The following is a 27,095-nucleotide window of genomic DNA, read 5'->3' on the forward strand; positions in this document are numbered from 1 at the left end:
TCAAACTCCTTCCTCCCCCTTGGCGCCTCTCCTCACCTTAATATTGTAAAAGGTGAATTCTCCGTCCTGCGTCTCATGGCAGGGGCGCGTAGATGTGGGGGGCGAGCAGCGACCAAGTTACTTCACTGGTGCAAGCCCCCCTGTGGGAATCCAGGCCTGCTGCGACTCCCTAGGTTTGCTGCTTTACAGTCTTCATATGCAGTTCCTCTTAGTTTGAATAAGAATGTCTTGCTTCTTTCCTTTTAGGTATGGAAAGGTATTTTGGTGTTGTCATGCAGTTTGAAGATGAGCATGGGCCGGTAGGCGAAAGCCCGGTGTGCGCGATGCTGTCCGGTGAGTAATGCGCGGTGCTGTTTCGCCTTTTATATTGCTAACCTGTGTCTTTTCTCTCCTTGCGGGTTGCGATGTTCCTCGCCGAGCGCCGTAATGTTCCAGCAATGATACTGACCAGGAGATGACTACCCAGGTAAGAATTGTGTGGCTTTCTTCATTTGGGAGGAAACCTGAGTAAACGCATACTAATGCGGTTTTTCTTTCTCCTCTTTCCAGGTTATGGTATTCCATGATGCATGCAGTGCCGGATGGAGTTCGTACCTTCAGGTGAGTGGAACTGTGTAAAGACTGGAGGGGGGGGTGTGTACTTCTGCTCTCTATATGGTAGAGGAGAGGCACAGAGGACCCCAGCCAAGATTCTCTATAAGGTAGCAATGGGCGAGCAATCAAGGCCTAGCTTCTCAGGAGGTGATGCAGGCTGGTTCTTAAGTACAGCGTAGTCCCCAAGCCCCCACAAAGGAATGTCCACACACTGTATTACTGAAAACACAGTCTTTATATAATATTCAAAAGTGTGGTACCACCAATATTATCAGATCTCATTAAAGTGCATCAACTATACTGTCAGAATGTCACACAGATCAACAACAAGGAAACCAGCAGTAGAGGAAGGAGAAAAAGCAAGATGGTTGAAACAATAGGCAGATTACTGGCCTCTACCGTTAAGCACAGTTCTGTGTGGAGATCCCCCCCCACCTGGGCAACCTGTAAAATAAAGATATAGCACAAGCCCAGTCCATATATTGATCAATAAGTCTTACTTTCTCCTATAATGTTTTTACCCCCCAATGTACCTGGTGGAGCAGAGTTCTTCGAAGAAGCGTCGATGGATCCTTCTTGAGTGACTCCCTTTCAAACAGGAGTCACGGATCGTCGAGAGGCATCGAAGAAAGTGAACTTGGCATCGATGAGAAGTTAGAGGGTGCCGAGACCACGGCATCGATCCAGGCGGTGCTCCTCGCCGACGTCCTGTGAGGATGAGGTGTGTGGGGCACCTCGCGTTTGATAGTTCTGGACCGCAAAGAGTTTCAGAAGAACTGTGGCCCAGAAAGGGCGTTCAGTCGAAGTCTTTGTGGCCTTCAGGTGGCGCATCGGCGGCCTGGACTCTCTCCGGCAGGACAAAGCGGTCGATGGTGCGGACAAGAGAGTCCTTCGATTCATTACTTAGGCAAAGGAGCGGGCGGCTCCGGTCGTCTGCGGCACGGCGTCAAGCGGTCCCCTCTTCTGGGGCACCACGACTTCTCTTCTGGGGCACCACGACTTCGACGGGCCTCCAGCGGTTACACAAACCTGCGAACCCTGGTCGACGGCAATTGACTTAGACGGCAGCGAAGTCTGGGTGCTTGACTTCAATCTCCTCGGCGGTCCCGTCTCCGGTCGGCAGCCTTTCGAGGGTCTGAGTTCCAGGGAGCTTCGGCGAAGGTTTGCGGTGCTCGATGGTTCCTCGGAGCACGGGAAGAGGGCGCCTTACCAGGTCCTCTCTCGGATAAGTCTTCGACGGATTCGGCAGCTTTCAGATCAGGTCGAAGCAAATGCAACAGCAAGTCGTCTTCTTCCAGCTGGGCGTCGAGGATCCGCAGTCCCAGTTACTCTTCAAGTGTAGACACAGCTTCTGAACAATTTCCAGTGGTGAGAGGTCCCCAGATATACTATCCTGTCTCTCATCCACACTGCTGGGTCACTCTCAGCAGCCAATCGTACAGAAGGGAATTCATGCAGTCAATCAGCCAATCAGGCACACAGTGCATTCAGGCCATCCTCCTCCCTCTCAGACACTCACAACAAGGAATGTGGATTGGGACAAGTACCCAGCCATTCAACACTACACACTGCATTCAGGCCAGTTTCGGGCAGGGCTGTCTCAGTCTTTGTGTCTCATACCAGAAACCAGACAGCCACAACAAGAAGTGCATATTGGTCGCACACTCCATTCACCCAGGTCCCACCCACAGGGTGTACCCACAACATACAGTCACTGGGAAGGCTCCAGCCAGTCTGGACTGGACTTCACAACACCACCATATATGGAACTTCCACCCAACAGCCAGTCAGTGGGAAGGGACAGAGTCAGGGCTTCCCAGGACTTTGGGAAAACAAGGTAACAGGCAATAGAAAGCAAGAGGCCACGGGGGCCATCTTGCTTTCCATCAGGAATCAACTGATTTCAATGGCAGGGCCTGGGTATCCCAAAATGGAGGATACTCAGAGCACCTGTCAAATTCAGCATGGAGCTGCCACCAGCCCATACCCTACCCTACCGAAAACATACACTATGGGCACAGGGTTGTACCCTCACCCAAGGGTGCCATAAGGGTATCCCATGGGTCTGTACACCAAACCAAAAACAGGAAGAGCTGCACTGCCAGGAGTCCCACATGGACTCCAGGGCAGAAAACAATACAGAACACAAACGAAAAAGGACTACAGGACAAGGACATGGTAGCCCTGTCCCTCCAATGCATTTCCAGCATCACAAACTGAAATCGGCGATGGATTGAAGACAGGATACTGTTCCAGGTAAGTTTCGTAGTGTTCTTTCTCTCTCTGCAGGTCCTTGGTTTCAGGTAAACTGGCATCAAAGAACAGGACACGGTGAGCGTTACGCTGCCCACAGCAGAATAACGCAAAGCACGTTCTGCTGTTTGGGTGCGGTTTAAAGTAGTCCAGCTAAAATAGTCCCAGGCCTGCCACAACCAAAGTGGTCCAGGTAAAGTAGTGCCATGCCTGCTACACCCAAAAGACTAGACCGCATAGCTCAGTTCCTTGTAACTGAGCTACGTGTGCCTCCATGTTGGCTGAACCCCCCCCCACCCAAGTTAAATAGTTCCATTCTAATGTTGGTCTTCATGATGGTTGAGCCTGGCGCCAAATGCGCCAGGACTGACTCCAAGAGAGTCTTGAATGAGGTTTTAAGGCCTTTGAACTGGCCCTAACTGGAAGGCTGACTTGCCAGTGAGGGCCAGGGGCAAGGTTCATGACAGGCACCTCCTCTACTCACTAGAAACAAACTGAATAGAACAGTGAACAATTTACTGCAGTTTCTCCAACCTATTACCAATCCCATGGCTATTAGCACTGACCCAGCAGCTCTAGTTGATATACAATTCCACTTTTTACCAAGTCATAGATAATATTGCACCCTTAAAAATGTGCAAAGGTAAACCTAGAGCCCACCTCAATTCCTGGTTCTCTCCTAATCTCAAAGCCTTACGAGCAGAAAAAAGGAAAGTTGAATCCCTTCGGAAAAACAACCCTTCAGCTTTAAACAAGGGTAATCTCTCCAAAATCACAACACAATACAAATCTGAGATTCTCCAAACCAAAAAGGATGTTTACAAAGACAGGATCAACAAAGCGAGTTCAAGTACAAGAGAGATCTTTGTTATCTTGAGAGTCCTCGAGTCCCCTACCCTGTCAACCGATCCGTGCATTAAGGATAAGACTGGTGCACAAACATTCAAACTGCTTAGACTAATAAAATATCCCTACGAAGCAAAAAAACGAAACATTCTGAACCCCATTCCTCTGCAAGCAACTCTGCCAGATCCTACCAAACCTTCAATGGATTCAAATTTTCCCCGGTTTCTATCCCGGATGTGGAGAATATTATAACCTCCCTCAAACCTTCCAGATGCCAGGGAGACACCTGCCCACCCTCCATCATAAAAGAGGCGGCTAGTGTCCTTGCCCCATTCATCACGACTTCAATCAATGCCTCTTTTGACTCCTTCCTGGTTCCCAATAACCTCAAGGACGCCTGGGTCCTCCCATTATTAAAGAAACCCACTCTGGACCCTAACATCCCAACTAATTACATACAGATAACTACGGTCCCATTTCTGTTAAAGATCATCGATAAAGCTGTGTACATTCAAATTCAGACCTACTTAGAGACTCACAATCCTCTGGCTTTAGGCCTAAACATGGTTAGGAAACTGCCCTAGTTGATCTGAAAAACCAAATAGATGACTTAAAGGATAAAGGAAAACGGTCTCTCCACCTTTTACTGGACCTCCGGCCGCGTTTGATCCATCTACAGCCGCCCATTTCTCCCAGGAGGTGACGGCTGTTACGCTCACCTGACTCCCACAGAGGCGTCGATCTGGACTGGACTGCTGCGGTCTCCACCAATGTGACGCGTAGGGCCGAGATAACAGACTGGACTGGGCCACCTAGCTTCGTTTGCTTGGCCCGTAGGAATATTCTTCTGCAAGTGGAGAAAGGGAATTAACCACCCGTGGAGTTGAGCGTAAATCCCTCCCACCCTGCTGTTCTCCCCACTGATCACCTTGGATGTTCCCTCTTATAGTCTCACCTGATGATTTGAAAAGATGAGCTCTCCATCCTGCATTGAGCACAGGGGCGCGTAGATAACCAGTTGCTTCACTGGCTCAAAGGAATTGGTGAGTTCCAGGACAATATTGACTCCGATATTCCCGGCAAAACGCCTTAAGTATGTAGTTCGTAAGAGTTCAAATGCCTGACTTTCACTCTTGTCCGATTCCTTGCAGGTTGCAGCTTCACCCTACTGAAGAGTTCCTCGTGGCAACCGGTAATGTTCTGGTAAGGATTTGTATTATCCAACACATTTCGATAAAATAATGTACATAACTAACCTGTTGCTTTCTCCCTTATTCAGGCGCTGAGAGAAAGTATGAAGCCTCGGGGAATAATGCCTCCGGCGGTAAAATCAGATAAGTCTTTTGTGGTGAGGAGGGTTCCCCTTGTTAGTCCGTTGTTTCACATTGCTGTCCTTTTGTTTCCCCTTAGGGGCCGGGTTCGGCTAGGATGCAGTGGAAGCTGCGCTGACCCGTGAAGAAGAATAGTACCCCCGGTGGTAAAATCAGGCTAGTCTATGGGGGGTATTCCTCTGTGTATTCCCTTGGCTCACCTTGCTGTTCTGGTCTTCTTCTTAGGTGCCGGAGTGCGGCGGTAACATGCAGGAAGATGCGGTGAAATGTGAAGATGCTGCGAAGGCCGTTGAGTTCAGCATGGCGCTGCAGCAGGCGAGGCGACGCGCATAAAATAACTTCTTTCTTCCAGCTCGAAGGCGTGATGGATCGGGAATTCAGGTAAGGATCAAAGGTATTTCTCTTGTTCTAACCTTTTCTCCTTATTTCTCCCTTTTTCTAGGAGCTCCAAACTCGGAGCGGGCGTTGCAGAAGACTGGATGCAGACCTGCAGGCACGGTGAGCGTTACGCTGCTGGTTGCAGAATAACACGAAGCGTGTGATGCTCTTCAGGCGTGGTTTAAATAGCTTCCAAAGTAGTCCCAGGTAAGTATTCCTCCCCAGCACCACCCGAGTAAAAAAAGAATCCCTAGGTAAAATAGTCCCTTCCAAGCCTTGTTTGGCTTGGAGCTCTTGCAGCATGGTCTGCATCAGGTAAGTTTTAATCTATTAGCCTGGCGCCTATGGCACCAGGACTGACTCTCCATATGAACCTGGCGCCATAGGTGCCTGGACTGCACCCAAATAGCCCCTAGCGGGGGTTGTTGGGCTTGCTTGGGGTAACTTGATGCCTGCTTCCAGGGTTGCTGGACTTGGTCTGGGTCCCTGGGGTAGGCATCATGACAGCGACGGCTTGGATTCAATCCTTTCTAGACAATCATTCCATACGAGTCTTCTCTCCCTCTGCATCAGCTGAGCCTACAACAATAACCTGTGAAGTCCTGCAAGGTTCATGTGTATCGCCAACAATGTACAATAGTTTCACAAAGCTTCTGACAATCAACTTAGACAATGGACTTAGACAATCTGTGTGTCACCTACACAAACTATGTAGATGACACCCAGATTCTCATCTGGCGATTATGAGGCTGACTTGGTCCTGCAGAATAAAATCTCTCTCTTCTTTCAGAAATGGATGGCCTTGCATGGCTTCTGTCTGAATGCTGATGATTTAAAGACAGAGCTCCTGCTCATCGGAGGTACAGCCAATCTCAACAAACTAAGCAAGCAGTTCCAAACTTTTGACATCAATGGAAAAGACATGTAAGTTGCCAAAGATGTAAAAACGTTGGGCTTCTACCTAGACTCGGCTCTTAACCTACACAGGCAAGTCAATGCTACTGCTTCAGCGCCAGCATACACCTTTAAGATCTTCCAAGCTTGCAAACCTACGGCCAGCTGTATTACACTAGCCAGAGCCTTAGTCCTTTAAAAACTAGACTATTGTAATGCTCTATATCCTGGTTCCAGCAAGCAAAACATTTACACATTCCAACACAACACATCTCTTCGACCAGACGCAACACCAAGTGGCTTGCAATTAATGACAGAATAAAATTTAAAGCATTAGCCCATACCTACAAATTCCTAGCCAACGCAGCACCGAAATACCTAGTGGATGCATTTCATAAAAATATATCTGTACGACCGACAGTGTATTCACACTGCCTTATGGTCCCCAAATATAACCTTAAAAAAGGTAGGGGGAGCAGCTTTCCTGTCGTTGCATCACAGCTATGGATCTCCATGCCTACAGCCTTAAGATCAGACCCATCATATTTCAGCTTCATAAAAAAGAAAAAAAAGTTGGCTTCTAGCTAGGGATCTTAAACCAGTCTCAGTTGGATAAACTTCTTTGTTTGACTAGCACATGTTGTTCCTGTATAGCTTTGTAAATATTATGAAAACCGTTGACTTCGAACTGTGTAATTCTTTATGCACTCTTAACCTGTAATTTGCATTACATCGTTTCATCATACAATAATATACAATGTAAAATGTATTTCTATGCAACATGTAACATGCCCAGATACCTCGGGGTTGGAAGTCTACATAAATATACAAACAAAAACATAATACATATTGTGCCCATTTCTGAATTTACAGACCTTGTTCTGTGGTTTAACTGCCCAATAATAGAGCTTTAGTGAAAAAAGCCAAGTATGCATTTAGGACGAGATACTGTATCCTGATATGATAACATGGTTACAACAACAAACGGCCATGCCAAAAAAAGTTACTGAATTAATGGGTGTTGTGGATGTGCATCCATGCAAAAGAGAAAGTGGAGTGTTATGTCCCATCCTGCACACAGTCCATGTATGTGGTAGAATGTTGGTGACTGCAGAGAGAATGTGCATCTCAGAAGAATGCTGGGCTCGTGATAAGAATGTGTATGCAGTACATTTCACTCAAGCCCATGCTTTGAGTAAGAGAACGGGCAGTGGGTGTCTCAGTGCGCAAAATCGGTTCTGCGATTAACAGGAACAAATTAACTAAACTGAGGTAAACAAGTACTAAGTCATTTTCACCCGCTGTTCCAAGGCTCTGGTGATCTATGCGGAGAAGGGCCCATCCTTACAGAGTACAATACCAGCAATTAGCAAAAAACAAGAGGTAGCCTTACTGTAGTGGAGTCAATCACAGCACTAAAAAAAGAAATGTGAACAACCTCAGTTGAGCTGTGCTGCTGAAGCAACACAATTAAGAAGCATGGTTGTGGAACAAGCGAGGCTGCTGGCCATTGGTGTCATTAATGAATACATGTATTCCTGTCTGTGAAGGGAAGTGCCCAGCACTTACCATACCGATTGTGGGACCAAGAGACACAGCACTTAGCAAACTAAGAGTATTGGGGTTGGAGCTCGTTACGGAAGCTGTGGCTCAGAAATCTCTGGAGATTAAGAACGCATAATTGCAAAATAGTGCCATTAGCACTTCTATGCAATTGACCGATTAAGAGGGTGTACTTGGTTGCTTGCAGCTACAGAGCATAGAATGAGTGGTACAGTGATTTGTTAATCAGTGCTAAATATTGCGACACCTGCTGCAACCAGTGTGGCTCTTACCAGCGGCTAGCATGTCCCTTAACCTAGTCTCAATGTCCCCTCCATATATTTCCCCTGTCCCCCATTGGGACTTCTTTGCTAGGGCTTGAAACGAGGCAAGATGCGGTTGAGGATACTTAGCACCGAGTCTCAGGATAGTAAGTGCTGTGTCTGTTAGCTAGGTACTCATGCTAAATTCTAGGGATTTGTCCCATCTGTGTGCATAGCTCGATATTGTGACCCCGATTAGGATTAGTGCCAGTTCATAGGGACAACACAGCCACTTGTGATACGGATGCACTTAGACCCTTCAGTGAAATGTTTATGTAGTCTAGCAAGGTCACAATGTTCTCTTTAGAACTAATGCTTAGATAAATGTAATTGCAGGGAAATGTTTATCGCTGCAGTGATGTGAGTGAATGAGAACATGTGGAAGTAGGCAAATAAGAATATGTGGAAGTAGGGAGAGTGCTATGTGGTCAGAGAGATGGGTGAGAGCAGGGCGAGATCTGAGAGTGCCTTGTGGCACCCACTGAGTAACTACATGGATTTAGTGAGGTGCAGCAGGCATGAAGTTCCTAAATATTTCAGTAGACTTTCCTCTTGAGGGAGTTTGTTATTGTTGAGTCTGTGTTTGTAGCACAGAGGTTGCTCAAGGATGGACATGTCCTCTAGTTTGCATAAAGGTAGGGTTCAACACGACTGACTGAAGAAGACTGCATACAATTCTGGCGTTTTACCTGGTGCATGTTTTTCAATAACTGGAAGTGCAGAGCTCAGGGATGCGTGTACTGTTGTGGTTGCTATGGGGAGCACATGATGGCAGTGTTTTCGGATAGGCACTTGTCGCAACCATGTGTGTGCTGGCCAGACCTGGTGCTGGTATTGTGTGTGTAGGTGATTTAGAGTTAGGCGACTATAATAGGTAAGACGTCTGTTCTGTGCTGTGTTCGTGTGAGCGCACCCCATGCATGGTTGAAGCTTATAATGATGCCTCCAGTTTGGGATGTCAAGAGACTGCAAGAGGAGACACATCCTCTGTTCAGAAACCAGGTCAGAGGGTGTCAGCATGACCCACTGTTGTGTAGTTTCTCAGTCTGTGTAGGATGAAAGGGGAGGTTATTTTGGTTATGCTGGCATGGTGCGCTCCCCCAATGTTTTGTTGATGTGTTAGGTCTAAGTGAATGGGTTCTGTGGATGAGTAGTTCATGTGAAAGAGAAGGTGTGGTGTTGCGTCCTGTCCTGCTGGCCATCTACGTATGTGGGTATAATGTTGGTTAAGGCAGAATGAACATGAAGCTCAGGAGAACATTGAGTGCAAGATGCACATTTCTTCTCCTCTCTTACCATTGAGAATATCCTCAAAGCCGATGCAGTCATCGTTCCCTTTCAATGAATCCAGGGCAATGTTTGAGCTCTGAAGAAACGGGAGACGTTGAACCTAGGGAGAAAAAACCAACCAACAAAACCATTTAGTAGTATTTAGATTAACATACTAATAGTAGTCTTCCCTCCTTAAGCCTTTGGCACATAAATGGAAGATGGCAGAAGCTATGAACAGCAGGGAAAAAACGCAACACAGCAAAACAAGCTCCTGAGCAAACTAGCAAACAGATGAAGGCAAAAATAGAAAAGGATTGCACAAATACATTTATGCAAAAGACAAATGCAACTAATTTTGGTAAATTACTTAAGAATCGTAGGAAGGCAGCATGACAATTGGCTTCAAATATTGCTTGGCTGGGTTGCCCATACTAAGGAAATAAACATGGAACTAAAACGTCCTAATAAAAGCTAGTTTAGGGAGCCGCTAAAATGTGTGTAGCTATGTCAGTAAAATTTACTAGGCAACCTATAATTAAGTGTTGATGAGTGAATAAACTGAACAGTAGTAATGACTGCGACTGAAACCACTGGGTAATTGTCATGGTTCAAGGCAAATAACTAAGCAATTCTAAATTAAAACAAAATGATCAAACACACTTCTTAGGACAAATATGGGCACAGCTATGTGGTTTGGGCTCTAGAAAACCTTAATTTTCCCCAGGCAAGCAGATCCATAAAAGGTGTAAATATAAATATTAGTAAAGCTACAATACAAACAGAAGTCACCCACTGGAGATGCACAATCTACTGTATCATTTCCTCACTGAATATACAAGTATGGGGTTTCGGAACACTTGGAGAACATTTTAAAGCCCATTAAGCACATTCATTTGTCTCGCTGACTTTTCAGGTTTGAATTTTTTGCCAACCGAATCTTCATAAATCACAACATTAGTCTTTCAAGTACACTGAAGAAAAAAAAGAAAAGAAACCTCACTGAGTTATCCAGGCTGTCCTTACACCATGAACCGTGTGGTTTAGGAAGTTAATTGAGCGGCTGAGTGGCGCTACCAGGATCACCCACCCAAAAAAATGATTATAGGAGAGAAATCATTAACAGTCATGATTTTATTGACGTCCGTGGGGGAAATGGCTTAATGAAAACAAAAACAAACACTTTCCCCAAGAAGGAGGCACACCAAAAAATGCATGGTTTTGGCAGCTGGAACCAGAGGAAATTCTCTTGGAATTTCCCTTTTTCATAATAATGAAGAGACCCAACTGTGGAGTTCGCTGTTTTTGGCCCTTTTGTGGTCTTTTTGCAAAGATTTCCTGAAATAGTTTACATTCCCGATAGATGTATCATTGTGATTGACAATTTCCTTACTAGGAGCCGTTGCCAGGTTTCACAAGAGAGGCCCAGACATCATGCCCGCTTTCTCGGCCAATACATTGTAGTTGGGACTTTCCATTTAAATTAAGATGGAAGCTAGCTTTATAGATAGAAGGCAAGCTTTCAGAGGAGGATGAACTGCTGCCAATTGAGACGTGGATCTACTACTGAGTTCAAGTGCTACAGGAATTCTGGCATGCTACTTTACATCCCAGACATGGACCCGCACTTAGCACTTTACATTTGTCTTTGTAGAATACCATCACAGGAGAGTTTGTCTGAGCCCAGATTGCAATTCCTTGTCCTGATGAAGGCTGTCTTAATCACAGCCATCAGAACAGGCTAAAGGCCGAAACACAGTTGTGTTACTTTTTATACCGCACTCTCAATTATAACGGGATGCACTGATAAGATACTTTATACTCCAAATGTGTACTAAGTGTCACTACAATTATACATTTTTATAGTATGTTTATTGTTTGGAATGTTTTGGATTCACTTACCTGTGGTAATAACCAGCATGTATTAAATGTAACATGTGTTAGGTTATAATGATCATTAAATCCTTTTTGGGTCCTTTTGTTTAACCGGGCTCACCCTGATTATTTGTGATAAAAAAATGTTTGCTGCCAATTGCAGGCATACTTTAAAATGATATCTTTAATTTTATCATACATGTTCCTTTCTTTGGTAGACTGCACATGTGTGTGACCCAACCTTCCAGAGGCATTCATAACCACAGTTGGTTGGGTTTACGTTTTTGAAATGGATCATATGGCATATTATCAGCGAAAGTGAGAGTTTTTTTACCAAATAGCCAGACTTCTGTGTTAGAGCGTTCTTGAAATAGCCTCATCTGACTACTTGCAAGAGGAACATAACAGCACAAAGTGATTGTTACCAGAGACAAAATCTGGTGTTTGAATGAATGGATAACATCTGCTGAAGGAGGAAAAGAAGGTCACACCGCCCAAGGACAAAATCTTCAGTTATCTGTTTATGCCTTTGCTCAGCATCTTCGGCGGACAGCGCACCACCAGAAGCCAGGACACATGCAGACTTGAAATCCGCTGCTGCAAAAGGAAAGAAACAGAAAGGAAGCCTTCTCTGCCTACGCCCCAAGACTATGGAACCTACCCTTCAATCAGCATCAGACTCGCTCTTACATTTCAGAAAAGAACTTGAGACCCACCTCTTCAAGAAATCTCTCTGCCTCAACACCTAGGCCATCACATCACCCCCTTGCGCCACCCGACTCGCTAGGTGCCACCCGCCTCTCCTCCCCGCCACAGCTGTATCCCGCCTGTGTGCCCCTTTGTATCCCACCCGGCTGTATAACTGTTGTGTTGTTACCTCTGCAAAGTGCTCTCTTATGCATCTGTATACTGTTGCATACCTCTGTAAAGCGCTCAATTGCTTCTGGAAGCTAGGTCCACGCTCAATAAATACCATAATAATGATTAAACAAAGGTAAAGAACTGTGTGTGCAAACATGCTAAATGTCTGTGGGGCATAAGAGGAATCATGAGATGCTTTCCATTTAGAGTTGGCTTTGATGAGTTAGCATAGAGGTGCATTTTCTTCAAGTGTTCAGGTACTATCATTATGTATTGTGATAACCCTACTGGGGCAACTTTTTTAGAAAAGGGAAGCACTGTGAAATTGGAAAAACTAGTTTGTTGTTTATTGGAGAACTTTGGATGGGATAAGTATGTATCCTGACAGCCTATTGGATATTGGGATGCAGAAATACGCATAATGCTATTCTACTGAAGTCATTCTTTGTCAAGTGAGGGAAATGTGATGAAATGATGTTCACAAAGAATCCTATACCACCACAGGTTTTGAGTATAGAAAGACTACCTGTAGTGGGCCTGCAGGATTGCCTCAAAGATGGACCAACTCTCACCGGTAAACATGACTGCGGTAAACATGGCTCTTCTTTGGGATGGGTGACCAATTGTATAGGATACAGATCACTCACAACGGAGACCAAGTTAAATATTGCCCACATTCGAAATTGAAAATTAAAGGTACTAAAAAAATGTAAACACAGTAAATGGGTATCAAATTCTGAACAGTTGTAAGATTTTATATAATACACACTACCGTAAGAATGGGGAAGAATTGGTTCCACAATCAAAAATATAAATCCCCTTTATTGCATGCCTAATATATTTTCAGAACAAGTCATGCTCGTTGATTTCGAATTAGTATAAACATTTTAATGATTTTCATTTATTTTATTATTTATTTATTTTTTTAATTTATTTATTTGATTTATATTTCAGGCCAAAACCTGTAATTTTATCAAAGGTCTACACATTTAACCCTCCGGGATTCTCCGAAAAATTGGCTTTCTACAGATCAAAGTACATCTTCTGCAAACAGTAGATGCGTTTCAAATACAATTGTCCAGGAGTTCCTTAGGCTGGTAATGATGAAGCGGCTTCAATGGGGAGAATTTCGTTTATCTGTTTGAAAGCCAATCCAATTAGGTTTGCCATGGCCATGGTCCACCGCGTAGCTTTACCTGAGATTAGTCTGTTCCATATGTTATCCTCTTCGAACATCCAGGGATTTGTAATCAGCGGCGATAGGTAAGTAATTCTGTCCTGTTTAGTGTGTGGACAGATTAAAACTAGGTGCCTGATTGTTTCCACAGTGTCCACGTTTTTGCATAACCTACATACTTGATTTTCCACCATACCTCGGATGGCGAGTATTTGTTTTGTATGAAGTATATTTAGTCTCGCTTTCATAAACAAATTTCTTTTTTCCTTTTCTGGGAATTTACTGACATATTTTATAGGTACCTTTAGTTTATTGAACGTAGGCGGAAGATGTTGTAACAATTTGTTGTCTGCTGCTACCTCTATGGTTCTAATCCAGTCCATTTCCTGCAGTTTCCGCTTGATTTTGTCGGGATTTTCTTTTAAGTCTGTTTCCGTGCACATTATTTGCGACAATCTTTCTTTTCTGGTTTCAGCCCACTTTTTAAATACCATGCAATTTCCGTTTATCATTTCTTCTTTGACTACAGCATAGATTGGGAGGGAGTCTGCCAGAATGATTTTTCTAAATAACCTCATTGCGCTGACGTCAACTATCGAGGCCAGAGAAGTTAGCCCAAGTTCCCTTCTAATGGCCGCAATTGCAGTTGATTTGGGTGTGTGCTTCTTTTTGCCCTGAGGACAAACGCTGATCAGATAATTGAAAAAACCTACCGGCGGACCGACACTGCGAGCGGCTCCTCTGCTCTTGCCGGATCTCCCCTCGCTTCCTGGAGGAGGCGGGGCTACTTCGCCCACGTGACTCGTCACGTGACTACTGAGGCGCATATAACACCGAAGCTGCTGCCCTTGCGGCGTTAAGCCCGGCGGGGACAAGGCCGATAGCAGGGCTGTTGTGCGGCTGTTTGGCGAGCTGGGACGATACAATCAAGTACACAACACAGCCCAGAGCCGTGTGGGAAGCAGTCCGCGGCGAAACCAAGAGTGAAGAGGTAAGTCCTCTAAATGGCCGATCAGGGCCCTCAAACTCGTGCTAAACTAAAACAGTCATTACAAATGCGTGACTACAATGTTAACATGAGGTCATCATGCGAGCTAGGGGGGAGACCTGACCAAACAGGGTCGCTTGAAGGGTATGATTGGTCAAGAGGAGAGCTCGATGAGCGTGTGGAAGGACAAACACTCATGTAATCCATCCAATGGGTCAAACCAGAAAGTATGCAATATACCAGCATTGCACCTAACAGGTGAACAACCAAAAACTTTAGTACACATTGTGTCAGAGAGTCTAAGGACTTCAAAAATAGCCTCCAGACCAGCTGATGAAACCGACATGTTCCTTAAACGACCATGGCTAAGAAATGAGCTTCCACTTCGTCCTCCAGCCGACCCCGCCGATGGCGCATTGCGGGTGGAAGCAGAGGTCTCGCCACGTGTGGCAGCCGTGGAAGCGGACCTTAGCGCCACCGCAAAGACAACGATCGACGGCCGGACTACCTGGAACTTGGAGAATAACATAGAAAGCGCTATAAACGTGATTGAAGTGAACATAACGGCCTTCCAATCGCCGTTTGACGTAACCGATATCGAGTTACTAGAATTAGAAGTACCTGTAAACCAGAGCGATTCTGGCCTGGTCAAATTCACTTTTCCCTGTAATGTCCTTGATGACAGTGCAAGCCGGTCCAACCCTGTACACCCTACATCCACAACACGTGATGCAAATCAGGCCCTGGAGCAAACACCTAAAACGCCGCAATCGACAAGTACGCTCAATATAAATCAAGACCCCTTGTTGGAAGCAAAAAAACTAAAGCCAGAGAGAGGAAAGGGAGTACCTGGCACCCTAATACAAAACACGTCGTCAAGATCAAACTCCCAATTGGTATTAGCAGAGTCCAGTATCCCAAAGATAAACACTCTTGGAGTAGACTTAGCAGGTCGTGAAGCCAGGCTGACTGAACGCCTAAAAGCTGACTTTGAAAGAATGAAGGAACGCCTGTCTGAGAGCTTCATAATTGATAAAAAGAAACAAAAAAAAACAGTGTGCTCCTCAAATGTCAAATCTCTGATGGATGAATGGACAAATGCTCATCAGAACACAGCTTCGAATAGTACAGCTCGACAATGTTCAGATGACCAAATGCGGAACAAAAATGGCGATGCTAGCTGTGGTGAAAATCTGTCTCCCCGGAATCAAAACACCATCAATCAAGCAAACACGCTTAACTTGAAACGACTTACAAACTCATCGACAGCAAGAAGCTCCTCATACTGCTCCACTCCAAACATACAACAACACATGAATAGAGCATCTAAGTCGGGGAAAGGGACTGCGGACCACGCAGCGCAAGGCATCTCCGACTCGAGCATATTGCCCGATGAAAACAACTCAGCCCATCTCCATAAGGAGGCCCTTTCATCTTCGAAATCAAATCTGTCAGCCGCAGCCGCGATACAGATACACAACAATGTCCTCGCAGCAACTTCACTAGCGTTAATTCCATTTACAAAACTATATGAGAATCTCCACGAAGCAGTCCAAAATAACGGTGCATACATGGTCCAGCTTAACACCAAGCTCTTAAAACTAGAAACTATGAATTTGATGTTGCAAGACCGTCTGGACAAAGAAGCTGAAACCTCTAAACTGTGGCATAACAGATTGAATGAAATCACAGGAAAAGACACTGCCGAAAGAAAAACAATGATGGATACAATAACTGCATGTATGAAACACCTGTTGGAAACTAAGAGTGTAAAGCAAGTTAGTTTGACTGAATTGAGTACTATGGAAGCTAATAAAACGACTCCCGTATCAAATCCGCCTGAAGTGGATGCGGCTTTCACCTTGAGCGACGGGAGTTATCAGCTAAACCTTGGAAAGGGCATCAAGATCCCCGGGGCGAGCGTGACTCCCGCAGTCCAGAGTGCCGTTATTCTGAGCGATCCTACCTCCGTCATAACTGCTAATCAACTCCACAGCTGTTTAAATGCAGCACCTGCTCCTGACTCAATCGTCAATGTAGTTACAATAGCAACCAATCAGCATCCTGAAACAACCGAAATACCTCATCCACCAGTTGTTGCCCAGTGTTCGTCAGCAAAAACATCATTCGGAATTTTCAATGGGCCAGCTAAAACGCTGACGACTAAGATCCCAACACAGAATCTGCAAGGGATCAGTTCTGGTCCTATTAATAAGAAACAAAAAGAAAAAAAGAAGCATTGTACAGTAAACAAGCAAACCAGCAAATCAAAGAAGTTTATAAGAAACTTGACTACACCTGCCAAACTTGGACTCTTCGAAAGAGGTACTAAAGGTGAGTTAGTAAAACCGAGATACACAAAAGAAATGAAACTGGTGGAATCCAAATCGATTACACCTCAAAAAAATAACTCTAAAAAACGTCAAAGAATAGACTCAGATGTCGAATCCGTTCATTCAGACTCGTCATCTGATGATTTATGTAATCTCTCTACATACTACGATGAGAATGAGGACGAGCCAAGCGGGGAGGAACTTTTCGATACTACAATCGTTCAAAACAAGATGGAAGGTGTGGTCGAATTGGCCAGGAAGACAACACTAAACCCATGGCTTGCAATCTCGAAGTCTGGCAAAAACGATACTGTACCTGAACATGTGAAATTGAGAGCATCTGAAGCACAACTGACGGGGAAATCAGCAGCTCCTCGCCAAGCAGCTAAACAAGTACAACGCCCTGGTAGCGACGAGCGGATCTCAGAAATGAAGGAGACTTTGAACCCGAAGCAAACGGCCACACAGAGACTTAAAGCACAAAAACACTTTGAACAGGCAACGCCCAAGGAGAACAATGCCATGGTAACAAAAATTCTTATTGAAAATGTTTTTGTAGACGAAAATGAGGTCAATCTAAATAGAGGAAATGTTATTCGACTTTTTCACTCAGTTCCAGCACTCAGAACGGTGTCCTCTCAGGACATCCAAATCGTCGAGTACATCTCTGAGACACATGCAGACAGAGTCTACCTCCATATAAAATCACAGGCGGTGCGCAAGACAATCGTATCGGCAAAAGATGAACTCTTATTCTTGGGTTTCGAAGTCTCTGAAGTGCAGACTGAAAAATCTCACATCCAGTCAGAAATCAGACTAAAAACCTTGAACATATCGGGCCATGCAAATCGCCGTGAAGAGTTACGTCAGCATCTAATGACTGCCCCAGGACCACAACCGTCGACAAGCAAGTGGAAATCAGGAAGGACTAATCATTAGCTATGCCAGAGTTGGGAAGGAATCCCGCTGACACTGATTTCCTGGAACACTCGAGGTTTCCATCATTTGTATGCTGACTTTCCGGACGATTTGACCAACAATCTAGCCATTTGTCTACAAGAAACATGGTTGAGGACCTTACCGACTAAAGATGGATATGTGACCCTGTTAAATCCGGCAAAGAAAAATGCACAGGGCCGCCCGTTTTCTGGACTCATAACCATGATTAAAATCGGAACCGCCTGGGAAATTATCGAAACGGACAACCCAAACATCTTCGTACAAAGTACGTTATTACAACACCAAAACGGGAAAAACTCCAATAACCAGTACATCCTGATAATTAATATATATTGGAATCCTGCTCAGATAACTCCAAAAAAATTCATATCTTCCGTAACGAAGACCATAGATAAATATCAACAAATAGATGGTGAAATTTGCATTCTTATTTGCGGCGACATGAACACATCCTGGTTTGACTCAAATAGATGCTATATCGTAGAAACCAGGAAAGAAGTGTCACGCCAACAATCGAGAAGTGCACTATGGTCTCTCGCAATGGACGCACGAGATTGCGAAATGATAAATGGACGTGTAGAGGGCGACACACCACCGAAATATACCTGGAACAATATGGGCCACAAAAAATTTTTGGACTATTTCTGGATCTCAAAGCACTCATGGCATAAAATCAAGAACTTGAGAATTTTGGAGACATTAAATAGCGATCATGATGCTCTAGTTCTAACTATGACTCTCCCTTCAAAATCAGATGGAATGAAAATGAACCAGAACCTAGAGATAAACAATGGGCATAATAGATTAAGAATAAACAGCAAACAAATAACTAGGCTGGACAAAGACTTCCAAAATTTGATATGGACCAAGGATACAGTGCTAAATTATTGTATGCTCTTACCATGCAGGAAAGAAATTTCTCTTTTGAAGTTGCCACCTCACAAAACACATGCCCATGATTGGAGCCTCAAAGTCAAGATGGAAAAAAAGAAACTGCATAAAGACATACATAGACTAAAAATTGAGGGAGGGGTGGAGACTGAGTTAAGGATAAAAAAACGTAAACAAAAATACCGCAACTGGGTGAAATCTTATGCCCACATGCGCGACCAAGAACGTGGTGAAGCCATGTTGAAGCTCATAAAAACAAACAACTGTAGAGAAATTTGGCGAATCATGAACAAATTTGCTCGTAATCAAGCCGACACAATGGCTAGTGGAGTCGCTGAGAGTGACTGGAAAAGCCACTTTAGCAAAGTGTTTGCGACTGAAATTAACCAAATGATCCCAGCCCAAATAGAATCCAAAGCTAAATGGGACTGTGATGAGAATATCGAAGACATCATTGTGGCCATACTAAAACTTAACAACTCCCGTGCAGCGGGCCCAGATGGCATCACCAATATGATGCTGAAAGCCAACAAACAAGAATGGGCGGCCTTCATCTGTAACCTGTTCATAAAGATTGCAGAGCTGAGAAAAATCCCGCCTTCTTGGACAACAGCGATTATAGTACCCATTTTCAAGAAGGGTAATCGGGCGGATCCGGCAAACTACCGCCCAATCGCTTTACTTGACACAATTGGAAAGGTGTTTGCTGGCTTCTTACAAAAGAAACTTTCTGCTTGGGCTAAGTCGAAGAATATCAATGACTGCCGTCAAACCGGCTTTACCAAGGGAGTCGGCACAGAAATCAACTTGACCTTGGTAAATATACTAAAATTGAATTCCTTAGAAAAACGGTCAAAGTTATTCATGGCCTTTATCGATATGCATCAAGCATTCGATACAATAAATCGCACAAAACTATGGCAGAAGCTAACCATTTGGGGCTGCCCAGAGAACTTATTACAACCCATTAAAGCCCTACACACGACAACATCTATACAGATGCGACTAAACGAAAAAGGAATTTTGTCAGACTCAGTGATGACCCATAGGGGCGTGAAACAAGGTTGTCCGATTGCCGCATGCTTATTTAAACTCTACATCGCGGACATGCCGTTGGCACTGAAAAATGTAAAGTGTTTCCCGCCTAAAGTAAATGGACAGCACATCAACTGTTTAACGTATGCTGACGACATTGTTCTAGTTGATACAACCCAGATAGGACTGCAACGTCTCTTAACTAAACTACACCAATACATGACCACAAACGACTTAAAAATAAATGTAAAGAAAACTAAGATAATGCAAATTGGATTGGCAAAAGGCACCAAAAATAAAAAATGTGTGTGGAAGATCGACGCCAATCCAATTGCTGAAGTTAACGAAATCCGATATCTTGGGATAACGATAAACAAATCGATTCGAGAATGGAGCTGGGCACAGGATATCACACAACGTATGAAAACGCTGGCAATTCAAGGGCGTCGAATTCACAATCTTTATGGCAAATTTTCGCTAACACCTGTTAGAACATTCTACTATCAAAAGGCAATACCCGCCATCACCTTCGGGTCAGAAGCTGGGTGGAACTTAGACTATCAAATTTGGGCCAAGCTTGAAAGCATGTTTTGGAAGACAGTGCTTCAGCTACCAAAACATGTTTCAATTATTGCCATTAGACACGAGTTGGCGCTAGATGAATTATACTCTAGTGTCCTTTGGAAATCTTTAGCGCTTCTACGAAAGATGAAGATCCCAAATCCCGAACCAGCGTATGAAATATTTGCCTCATCAATCGGACACCCGCACACAGATGTAACTTCAAAATGGGTCCAAGGAGTAAGGGAGATCATGCTTGCTGCAGACATCAAGTTGGAGTTGCTCCTTGGGCAACCCCAAATTGCAAAACGCAAGTTATATGAATGGGCCTGGATGACAAACTTAGGAAAACTAGATAAGTTAGTATCTGCACTAAAACTTGGACCTATCAAGATTCAACGGAATGTAATGCCAAGCTACTTGGTGCAATTTCCATCACGTTACCATCGAGACAAATTCCTCCGCCTGCGACTAAATGTCATCAAAGTAAAGGAAATGCTATTTATGAGACATGATCAGTCCACTTTGGATAATATCTGTAGACATTGTGGAGATGCAGTAGAATCCTCTAGACATTTAATAGCAGAATGTGCAACTCTCAAAGATCTACGAACACTCCATCTAGCGAAGTTTGCGCCCTCAAACATGAATATGGACGAGTGGTGGTTTCGCGTTTTAAGTGGAAGCTCGGTCCACTTGACATGTGCAATCGTAAACTTCATGGATTCAGTGATACATTGAACAGAAAGTGATGTCGACGATAGCGAAGAACGGCGAGACCACCGAAATACAATTAAATAGAGATGGGAATGAGAAAATGGGAATAGCTCTGAAGTAAATGTTGTAATCAAAGTGAATGTTTTGTAACAAAAGTTTGTAATAAACTATAATTTACAAAAAAAAAAAAAAAAAAAAAAAAAAGTAGTCCCAAAACCGATCTCCAAACCATACCTTCTATTTTATTCCATATGTTCTCCGGAATACAAAGAGAGGCTTCCATTCCGCTTGTCAGCGAGGGCACTACTTTCATATTATAAAAGTTAATTGCCGGAGTTAGAGTGAATTTGCCAAATTTCTTGTCTATTGTTCTCATTTGCGCTATCAGGCTCTTCACTTTGTCGCAGAGTTCTGTTTGCATAGCTTTGTCTGTTGTAGTATTGTCTAATTCAAACCCTAAATATCTGATGTTTTTTACTTTTTCAATTTTTGTGTCATCCAGATACCATGACTCCGTTGTTGTTGGATTCTTTCGATGTTTCTCCAGGGTCATGATTTTTGTTTTGTTTTTGTTTATCTCCAGGAGGTTTTCATCTGTATATTTTTTCAGGTTTGTTAATTTCCGTTGTAAACCCACTTTGGTCTGGTCGATGAGAATCACGTCGTCCGCGTATAGGAGACGGGGAATAGTTGTTTTCCCTAATTTCGGAGGGAACGTTCTGATCTCATTTTCCGAATATTGCAAATCTCCCAGGAAGGCGATGAAGAGTGCGGGCGCAAGCGGACAACCCTGTTTTACGCCTCTTTTTACTTGAATTTCCTCTGAGAGAATTCCCTGTTGGTTTAATTTCACTCTTACCGTTGTATTTGAGTGCAGGGCAATTAGTGGATCCAGCAATGATCTTGGGCATCCCCACCCATTCAATTTTTCCCATAGCATATTTCTGTCCACTTTGTCGAACGCTTTTGACATGTCCACAAAGGCCAGATATATTTTTGGTGCTCCTTCTTTGATTTTTGCTTTAAAAATGTTTATTATCAAGATGTTAATTGCTATCGTTCCGTTTTTCTGGAAGCCTGTTTGTAATATGTCTTTGGATTTTGATGACCTTTCCCATATCCTCAGATGGTCCAGGATGAGGGAGGAAAAGATCTTTCCTAAAATGTCTAATAAAGCAATCGGTCTATAATTAGCGGGGTCCTCCCGACTACCTTTTTTATAGATCGGGACGATGACCGCTTTTAACCAAGTCTCTGGAATTTGATGCGATTGTTCACAGGTCTCGAAAATCTTTCCGATCACTTTTGCCCAGTCTTTTGGGAATTCTTTTAGGATGGTGTTTGTCAATCCGTCCGGGCCGGGTGCTCTGGATGTTTTCAGACTTCTTATTTTTTTTTCAATGTCTGCCACATTGGCTATCGACACCCAGGACGTGTTTATTGCCGGTTTCAGGGCTTTTGTCAAGTTCTGGGGTTCCTCAAATTCCTTTGAAATGTACTCCATCCATTTTGCTTCTGATACGGCATTAGTTGGTATTAGATTATATGATACGTTGCTTTTTTTAATTAAGGACCAGAAGTCGCTAGATTTGTTGGTAATCAATTTTTTCATCATTTCTTCTGCGTCCAACTGGTATTGTGTCGCTTTTGCTTGTTTTCTCCAAGAAGTATATCTTTTTACTTCTAATTTCCAGTTTGACCAGTCTTGTACCCGATTTGTTTTTTTTGCCTTTCTTTTTAATTGCCGCCCAAGTTTCCTTTGTTCTACCAATTCTTTATTGTATGCATGGGCGGGCTATGGTACGGCCTTCTTTCTGGCAACTATTGGTTTCTGGTATGGTACAAGGAGTGGTAGATAGTCCGGTTTCTCAGGTATTTTTGCTTGTTGATTTGCTGTTACTTTTTCATCCCAGGCTAATTTTATTTGTTGGATGTTTGCCTCCGTTATGCGTAGACGGGTTTGTTGTACATTTGTTTCGAGTGTGGCTTTGTGTACCAATTTCGTTGGTCTCCGACCATTCCACTTACAAGTGAGTAAGTTATGGTCACTGTTGTTTGTTTTCAGCACTTTAAAGCTCACTATGTTTGCTGCCAATCCGGATGATACGAAAATGTAGTCTAGGGTAGCTTTTGACACTCCCCTTTCCCAGGTCGGGATATTCAGTTGGTTTGGGAAGAGTCGCTATATTTTGTAAATTTCTGGAGCTTGTTACTTTCATCCATGCTTTTCCCCGTTTTTGTGTTGCGGTTGTCCCTGTTTTCTCTGTTTCTTCATTGCAAATGACGTTTAAATCGCCACATACCATGATCTCGATATTGTCGAAATCTTCATACAACTGATCAATAGTTGCGCTCATTATTGCACAGAAAGCCTTTGTTGTCGTCCGCTGCGGGTTCCAATAGCAATTTATAATTGCTAGGGTATTTCTCATGGCGCCATTACCCTTTCCCATGGGGGGAGACCATGTGGAAAGGGTCACCAGCATTTCGTATGCTTTTCTCCATTTCTTTGGAGGTTCCAGTCCTAGGCCGTTTTTAATGGCTGTGAGCAAACCGGACGATGGTCTTCCTAAAGGACCTCTGATTGCTGCCGAGGTTTCTACGCAGAATCCATCCAACGTGGGTTTCTCAAGTAGCCACGTCTCTTGAAGGCATACTGTATCAAATATGCCCAAATTTACATCCCCCGGTACTGTTAAATGGTTATGCCCTCTGGTGTTCCATGAGCCTACCTTGTAATGGTTTTTATCGGGCCGTTCCTCTACGAATGAAGCCGATGCCGATGTCTCAAGGCTCCGCCCTATTTGTTGCTATTTTTGGGATTTCTTTGACCAGGTAGATGTAAACCAGTCCCACGGTCCTCTCGGCGATCTTGATTCCTGTATTTTAGCTGAAGTCTTTTGAAGCATAACTTCTCCTCTGGAATGCCTGGTTTGTTGTGGTGATTTCTCGTTTTCTCTGCTTCTATTACTAGGTCTCCGTTCCTGTGGGTCACTGCTGCTTTCTTGATGGCTACTCAGACGTGATTTGGTGTTTCCCCACTTTGAGGCCCCCTCCCGATTCAGTGGGACATTTCTTCGACTATGTTTTGGATCTTCACGAACGTACTTGTTGTCCCTCTTTTCGTTCCATCGATTATGAGAATACAACATTTCAGTTTTTGAATGGTAATGTGTGCTCTGTTCGTTGATTTTTATTGGGTTTCTGCTTCGCTCCTCCTGCTGCGGGTATGTTAGCTCTCTCAAATGAAAGCCCATATCTTTCAACTCTTCAAACGCTGATTTATCCAGATGCGTTATACTCTCAGCTTTTACATGTAAAAATGCTTTTTCTGTCTTGCCCCTGTGGTACGGTTCGACCAAGTCTAGGTCCTTTGTTCTGAGGCCCCTAAGAGTTTTAGATTTTTTCAGGATCTGCAGATCCGTTGGCCGATTTAGAATTAAATTGTCTTCTTTAATGACCTGTTGCTCAAGTTTAAACAATCGGGTTTTGCCTCTTCCTACTAATTTCATTTTCCCATTTCCCCTCACGGGTACTTGTTTGCTCGGGCTACTTCTGCTTCTTAGCCTCGCTTTTTGTGGTGTTGCTTTATTGTCTTTCTGGATGTTACTGTTAAAATTGTTGACGTCTCTTTTTTCGGGCGATTTTTCCCTTCGCTTCACTAGCACCCACTTTTCTTCATCGTTACTCAGAGGTCTTTTTTCTTCTGTGATGTTTTTTTTTTCCTTCCTTATATTGTCTATCGGGGCGGCGGTTAACACCTGGGTATCGTGCTGGTTTGAATATATTTATCATGTTGTGATATGTTCATCAATGATGAATCTAAAATGAACTCATCCGCCGTCCTAGGTGATCTCCGATCTGAAGATTTCGGGGAGGACTGGACGTCGAGAATTTGGATCTCGTCTTTCTTCATCTCTGTTTTATTTGCACTTTGAACCAAATGTGGTGATTTTACTCTAGCCTCCCAGGAGAGTGTATGTGAAGCTCTCGGTGTTGCTGATTTATTTTGGGTCGATGGTGGATTTACTGAGCTTTTCTCTATGATGACCTCCAGGCCGTTCAGCTAATAGTCTGATTTTTTGAATTTGTCTGCCACGTGCTTGCCCCCTTTTAAGTGTTGTGTTGTTTCCGGATTCTTTTTTTGTTTCTCCAGAAGTTCGATTTTCCTTTCTAGAGTCTCTATTTTATTTTCCCACAGGATCTCTTGAATGCTTTTTTGTGCTTCTACTGCTGTTATATAGCTTTCTACATGAGCCATTTTTGCTATCATATTGGAGAGAAATGCTGTATTATCCTGGATTTCTTCTTTTAGTGCTTCATATAACTTGCAAAATGGTGTTAAAACAATGGACATTGCCGACATGATTGTAGTCATGTCCGGTTTTTTGGTTGCAGAATCTTTATGAATAGCCATGGCAATGTCGCTTAACCGTCGATTTTTTTGTGATGACTGTTTTTTCTGTTTTTTTTGGCGTCTCCAGAATTTGAGGACCCAGGCAGTCCATTTGGGAGATATTAGACTGATCTGTTACTTGTTGGCCCTGCCTGGTTGCTCTCCGGTCTCGTTTTATGTCCTCGTTGCTTGTTTCAATCTCTGGGGCGATTTGGAGGCCTGCAGCCAGATGGGGTTGCGTCCACGTTAGCCGTATATCTTTTTCTTTGCTTATTTGGGATAGGTTTTGATTCTCCTTCACAGGCTGGCTTTGGATACGACGTTCTCTGATCGCCTCTGACACCCCTCCGTTGTTACCTTCTGCAGCTATTTTTTTCGTATTATTTGCATCCCGGGAATTGTTTTCTGGGTCCAACTGGATCTCTATACCTGGAGACTCTGGTTTTCTGATCTGAGTTTGGGTGTCACCCTTAATAGTGGCACCAATTTCACTTTTGTTCCTATTACTATTTGTTACACTTTCTATGTTGTTTGAATGTTTTTCCAACCCTCCGACCTTTGTGGAGGTTTCCACTGTTTTTCTTACTTTCGACCCTGGCATAGCTTCTTGCAACACTTCTAACATCTCTGCGTCTGATACCTCCGAGTCCACTAATTTTCGTTTGTACTGTTGCGTAAAGAAGGTTTTTAAAGGACAGGATAGTAGCGGTGCCGGCAGCTTTGTGGTTGAGAGTCTTTTTATTTTTATCGCATTTCCTTCCACTCTACTTCTCTGATTTTGGTTTTTCAAAATCTTCTTATTTACTTGAGATATAGTCTGCTTTCGCGGGGTCTGATTTTTCTTCGATTTCACTTTTTTCTTTTTTTGTTGGTTACAGCTTGTTTTTACTTGTTCATAATCTGTTTCTTTAGTTGAGTCTTCCTGGTCAGTTTGTCTATTATTTGCGCCTGTTGTTTCACTCTCTGTAAAAACTTCGTCACTTTCTGAGAGTGATTCATCGAAGCTTATCTCTACCGATCTCTTATTGACTTTTGGAGTTTTTCTATCCAGTTGTCTCCTCTTTGACTGTTAGATTTGCTTGGATCAAAAATCTGCTCTTTATATGTGGAGTGGATCATCGCTTTAACGTTTAGTGTTTTCTGCACAAAGTCTGATTTGTTTATTATGGTTTCACCAGTCTTTTGGCAGGGGGGCCTCTGTTCTTCGGGTCCCTTTGGATCTTCCCACGTTGGCTCCAGATGGAGGTCTTGTTCCTTTGTTGTAATTTTTCCAGGAAAATTCCCCTCCGGAGTTATCGAAGCTCCGTCCACCCCACCCCTCCGCTCCGACCTCCCCCCCCCGCTCCACCGCTAAGGCCCCGCAAAGGTGCCGATGCTGGCCATCCTCCGATAGCCACTGCCTCCTCACCCCTCGTCGTCAAGACGGTATGCGGGCCCCTAGCTGCGGCGCAGGTGGGCGGGACGGGCGTGTTGTCTATCTCGTCTGTTGATTCATTCTGGGTCCTCACGTCCGTCACCAGATCCATCTCTTCGGCCTCGTTGGCGAGCCGCTCGTCTGTGAGTGCTTTTTCCGAGCAGACTTCTCGGTGCACTCGATTGACCCCCCCGGATCGCCACACGCGGGCTGAGAGGTCCACCGGATCCGAAGGCTGTAGGTTGGCATCCGGTGGATATTCCTTTGCCGTTTGCCTCATCGGTGGCGACGGCGCCCATAATGCAGGTAAACCCGTCTGTGAGAGTTTCTGGGGTTTCAACTGAGTCCTCATTGACGGTTTACCTCTAGGCTTACCTCTCAGCTGTTTCAGAGTCATTGCTGGAACATCTCTCGCGGGCTCTGCTGATGCTGCTGGTTCTCTTTCCGGGATGATGAT

The 27,095-nt window shown here is 44.0% G+C and overlaps 1 protein-coding gene across 1 annotated transcript in view; it reads right to left on the reverse strand.

The window, feature by feature from the left end:
- The window catches only part of POMP (proteasome maturation protein), a 138,860-nt gene that overhangs the window by 34,924 nt on the left and 76,841 nt on the right, over nucleotides 1–27,095 (reverse strand). Inside the window, exon 5 of the mRNA XM_069639374.1 lies at nucleotides 9,458–9,551. Coding sequence (XP_069495475.1) covers nucleotides 9,458–9,551 — 94 coding nt within the window. The remainder of the gene's footprint in view (nucleotides 1–9,457; nucleotides 9,552–27,095) is intronic.

Source organism: Ambystoma mexicanum, chromosome 7q (genome assembly GCF_040938575.1).
Source record: "Ambystoma mexicanum isolate Mex_15411 chromosome 7q, UKY_AmexF1_1, whole genome shotgun sequence".
Lineage (NCBI taxonomy): Eukaryota > Metazoa > Chordata > Amphibia > Caudata > Ambystomatidae > Ambystoma > Ambystoma mexicanum.